At 52.2% G+C, this 4,977-nt stretch overlaps 1 protein-coding gene across 1 annotated transcript in view; it reads right to left on the reverse strand.

Moving 5' to 3' along the window:
- Positions 1 to 2,807: 2,807 nt before the first annotated feature.
- The window catches only part of GTF3C5 (general transcription factor IIIC, polypeptide 5, 63kDa), a 4,883-nt gene continuing 2,713 nt past the window's right edge, over positions 2,808 to 4,977 (reverse strand). Inside the window, exon 5 of the mRNA XM_010571107.1 lies at positions 2,808 to 4,268. Within this exon, the coding sequence (XP_010569409.1) occupies positions 4,121 to 4,268 (148 nt within the window). The 3' untranslated portion in view covers positions 2,808 to 4,120. The remainder of the gene's footprint in view (positions 4,269 to 4,977) is intronic.

A 4,977-nucleotide genomic window follows, 5' to 3' on the forward strand; every position in this document is an offset into this window, starting at 1 on the left:
CCTCAGCCCCACTGCCACCCATCACCGACGGGGCCTTGGGGGCAGGCTGCTCCGGGCTTGGCTGCGGTCGGTCCTTGTGCCACCCAGCACGGCGAGAGGAGCGACCCTCGCCCACGGGGGACGGCCGCGCATCTCCCTCCCGCACCGACAGCTGGGGTGCTTCGTCAGCCTCCGTCTCTCTCTGCACAAGCCCCCGTTTCAATCAGGTCTTTTTTTCTACACAGGAAGGCAGCGGGGGGGGGAATCTCTCTCTCTTTTTTTTTTTTTTTTTTTTTTTTAAACCTTCCACGGTGCGACACTAGTCCAGCCGCCGGCCAGCCCAGAGCTGGAGCTCGCCTCTGCCGTAGGTGCCTTGTGTCCGCGCAAGCCGGGGAGCGGTGACTCGCAGAGGCGCCGTTTGCAAGGAGCAGAGCACGAGCCATCACCCTGGGGCTGTAAAGCCTCCCACGTGGTGGGGTGCTCTCCTTCCCGGCTTTCCTGGCGTTGTTTTTACCTCCACGTCCTTCCTCCCCGGGATAACTGGCATCGCCACCGCTGCGCATCTCTGCCTGTCCTTCCCCCGGGAGAAGATGCGGATGCCCCAGGGTGGGAGGCGAGCTGGAAAGGATGCAGCCCCGCACCAGTTGGAGGAGGAGGAGGAGGAGGAGGAGGAGGAGGAGGGCTGTGTCCATGCCATGATGAGCAGGTGCCTCGTGCTCTCGACAACTGGAAGCCTGCGTGGTCTCGCTCCTCTCCCTGATCCAGCTCGTCCTCCAGCTGGACTTTTGACAGCCCGCGTTCAAACTTGCACCAAAGATCAAACGCCAGTGTCTCTTCTACCGTCGGGGGAAGCTTTGGGCCGTGCCCCCAGCGCTGCCAGCCTAACGAGGAGGAGTAGAGCAAATTTCTGTCCCAATTTGTGTAAATAGAGACCTTGGGTCTGCGCAGGTGGGTGAGGAGCCGGAGAGCTCAGGATGGTCTGGGTGCCCCGGCTGCCACCACCTGACCCACAGAAAGTGCCACTCACCTTGGGCTTTAACCGGACTTTTTCAAACACTGACCATGGGAGAAGCAGCAATGAGACTTCTTTTGTATAAAACAAAAAAGTTTACTGATTTTTTTTTTTCTTCAATATTTATTGGTTGTAAATAGAAGAGACGAACTTGTACATTTTACTAATCCAGCCTCCCCCTGCCCTGCGGCCCAGTCCCTCTCCTCTCCCTACTCTAGTATTTAAGGCTGCTGGGAGGGATATTGGCAGCAGCAGCAGCGTCGCTCTGCCGTGCTCGTGGGGCGCAGACCCTGCCGGCCACCCCCTTGTTTCTCTACCACTAGTCGCTCGAGAGAGGCAGAGATGCTTGTTTTAATCATTGTAAGAAACACTAACCAAAGGGGGACCTTTTTTTGCTCCTGGCTCCATCTTTTTTTTTTTTTTAGCGCTTCCTTCCAGCACATCTCTCCTGTTTCCCGTCTGTCCATGCTGCTGGGTGGGTGCAGCGCCTTCCCCAGCTCCAGGAGAGGGGCCGGGGCTGGTGGCAGGAGCTGGGCTGCGGGCCCCTGGCATCAGGTTGGGAAGAGGCTGCTTGGGTGTGAGCGTGGCTGGCACTGAGCTCTCCCAGCCCCGCATCCCCTCGGGTGGCATCGCCCATCGCTGCACATGATGGGAGCCCCTGGCTCCCTGACGCAGGGGCAGCCTTCTGCCTCCCACCCTGCCTGAAGCCCAGCCCCTGCCCTTGGGCACCAGCACCCCAGGGTCTTCCCTCTCCTCTGTGCCTGCCAGCTCCTGCCCACCCTGGGGCCATGCTGGCCCCCACTGTCCCCCTCCCCTCCCACCGGTGTCCCCCAGCAGTCCAGCATCACTGGAGGGACTGGCTGTACCATATGTATTTTGTACCACTTCAATGAAGGAGCACACCGCCTGGTGTGACTTGTACACAGCAATGTAATTAGTCTTTGCAATAAAATACTGATGCTCAAATGGCTCTGCCCCAAGGCAGGGGTTGTCCTGTCCTCCTTCCCCAAAATGCTGGCACGTTACTGGAGAAAGAGGAGTGGACGTGACTGTGGAGGAGGCGGCACTTGTGCCTGTCCTTCGTACCTTATGTTAACTCTGCTAAGTTGAGCTTTGTTTTGCGTTTGAACTAAGATACAGGCTTGTTTGAGGGACCAGTGCCTGATTTTCGTGCGAGTTGTTGGGACTGCTGCATTTTTCAGTTGCATAAATGTGACGTCCAATTTACTGGTTTTACGCCTTTTGATATAAGCAATGGCTGTAAGAGCAAATGCAATGGTTATTCCTTATGGTGTGGAGACAGTGGTCTGCCTTGTTTTGAGGCATCTTGCCTTTGGCACTAAAGGACTCATTTCCTAGCGTGGCCAGCAGGTTTATTTTCTATTTTATAATTGCACCGACATCAGTGGAGATTACTTGGATGGTGTGGTGATGCTGAGTGGGTCTTAACAGATGCAGGTGCACTGTCCAGAATTTCTCTGTGCCTTTGGCTATGTAGATTAGTTTAGTCTGAGCTTTTGGAAATGAAAGGATCAGATTGTGCAGACAGGGCTGGTAACACCGTTATCTACTCAGGCAGAATTAAACATCCACATCACTGCAGTCTTCCCAAACAGAGGAATTTTGAAAATGGCTGGGAAATAAATGAATTCTGGCCCAAGTGATTTCTGGCTGCTTTGGCCTTGGGCTTCTATGATGGAAAGCTTGGGTTCGGGTGTTTTTCCTAGCACTTCTAAGATATTTATTCTTGGTGCCTGCAAATACCTGAGCACATATTCTTACCTGGCAGTGGTATGCCTACTGCATCTCTCCTTTTTTTAGTGCCCTGTTGCCTTGAGAAGGGTAAGGCTGTTGCACAGACCCTCGTGCCTCTGGATTCCCACCTTGCCAGGACCTACACCTTACCCTGGCTGGCGGTGCCCCCAGAGAGGCCGATTGATGCACAGCTCCCCTTGTAAAGTCTTAAAGCTGTAAAAAATGCCTTTGTACTTAACCATTGCAACCCATGCTACCCTGAGGTAGGAGCACAAGGCAAAGCACAGGATCTCCCAGTCAGCCATGGTGAGTGCACACCCGAGGAGCCAGTCGCAGATGCAGCTTCTGTGTATATATACACTTACATACATATGCATGTATTCAGGAGCACAGGTATGTGTCACTGTGCAAGAGCCCTGCAGATGCTTCTTCTGTGGGCTGGAGGCCAAACCTAAGGAAATATCTCAGTCTAACAAAACTCCACAGAACATAAAAAAATGCTGAAGCCTTGAGAAGCCTCACACAAGTGCAGGAGGCTGAAATCGTATTAAACCATGCATTAGAGCATATTATCGGCCACAAATGAGAAACCTTGCACTTGTAACACACTGGGGAATGCACAAGGCTCAGAAAGTGCCAGCAGAGCCTTCATTTCTGTGACAGGGTGGTAGCAATCCAGCCAGCAGTGGCAGACTGATGGCCAGAGCGGCCAACCTCTGTGGACCTGAAGCTTTGCCCCACTGCCTGCTTCCTTCAGTCCTTGCTAACTACTGGGGAAGTCAAGACAGAATTGAGAAGTGCATCAGCTAGTGAGGACAACGTACGCTACCTCCCACAGAAGGGAATTATTCACTGCCAGAAAGTGTGTTTTCCTGCAGGCTTTATTTCCAAGATTACCGGCAAGGCTCAATGCTGAAGTCATGACACAGTATTTTCATTGCCCTTAGACAAGCAGAAGGGCAGCACCTGCCTTAGGGACTCCAGTAGCACCGGAGTACTTCCCCCAGCACCTCCTCAGGCACCTTTTCTATTGTCCACGTGGCCACCAACCTGGCCAAAGTGCACTTCGCACACATGGAGACATTTGGGAATGCAACTTCTCCTCTTCTCTGGTGTATGGCTTGGATTCTGGGCTCTTTCTTGGGAGTTTGTTGAGCTTGCTTGAGGGCTTATTAGCCAGCAATTATGAAAATGTAGGCAATGGCTCCCAAACATCCAGAATGACAGCCATCAGCAGGCACCGCAGTCGGTGCAGAGAGATCGTCATCATCTTAGTACAAGTTCTGCTTTCCCACATCCTGGGCATGGTGGCTGAACCCTCAGCTCTCAAGGAACAAGAGCAGAGAAGATTCTGTCCAACAGCAGTCATACTGGTCACTGGGTCCACACATAGTCCAGAATTTCTGTCTCCATTTCATTTTCACTCCCATCAGAAGGCTTGAAGTCCTCTTCATCCTCCCCCTCTTCGTCATCCTCATCCTCTCCAGACACATATGCCAGCTGCTCTTTGCTATCTGCACCACTTGTTTAACCAAAGAAAGCCCTTCTGCTGGCACAGCATACCTTGCTTCTTGACAGTGATGGGCAGACTCTGTTTTGCTTCCATCACATATCATTAGGGGCATAACCTAGAGGTGAAAAAAGAAAACCAATAATGAACTGAGGGCAAGCACCCTGCAGAATATCCCTAGCTCAGTAACAGAAGTGCTGGACTGGTGTGCGAAAGGCAGTCTGGTCTTTGGGATATGCTGACTTCAGCAAGGTGGGGAGAAGAGAGGTATCTGATCAACAAAAGCCTTTAACCGAGAAAGAGGGAGATGTGATCTGATGGTAATGACTGGATGCCAGCTCTGTCATGGACTTCTTAGATGACTTCAGAAAGTCCTTTCTCTCAACGGGCCCTCTGCAAAATCAGAGCAGGGGAACCCTATGTCCTACGGTCTGAGACCTAGTGTCCTGCACAAGATGTTGAGGTCTTTGAGGAGAAGCTACTATGTACACAACAGCATCTACTGCTCAGTGCCTCCCCTGAGTGAGAGGGAAGATGGTCTGCTACATCCATTTGGGCTTTGAACACATGGAGGAGCAAAGTCAGCCAGCTGCCCACTGAGTTTGGAATGTGCCAAATGAGGAAAGACATATCGCATACTATGAAATAAAGGAGTTTACGGAAGAACTACGGTAAACAATGAGCTCAAAAGGTGTCATCTTCATCAGAGCAGAAATATGGC

This window comes from Haliaeetus leucocephalus, unplaced genomic scaffold (genome assembly GCF_000737465.1).
Source record: "Haliaeetus leucocephalus isolate CR32 unplaced genomic scaffold, Haliaeetus_leucocephalus-4.0 Scaffold306, whole genome shotgun sequence".
Taxonomy (NCBI): Eukaryota; Metazoa; Chordata; class Aves; order Accipitriformes; family Accipitridae; genus Haliaeetus; species Haliaeetus leucocephalus.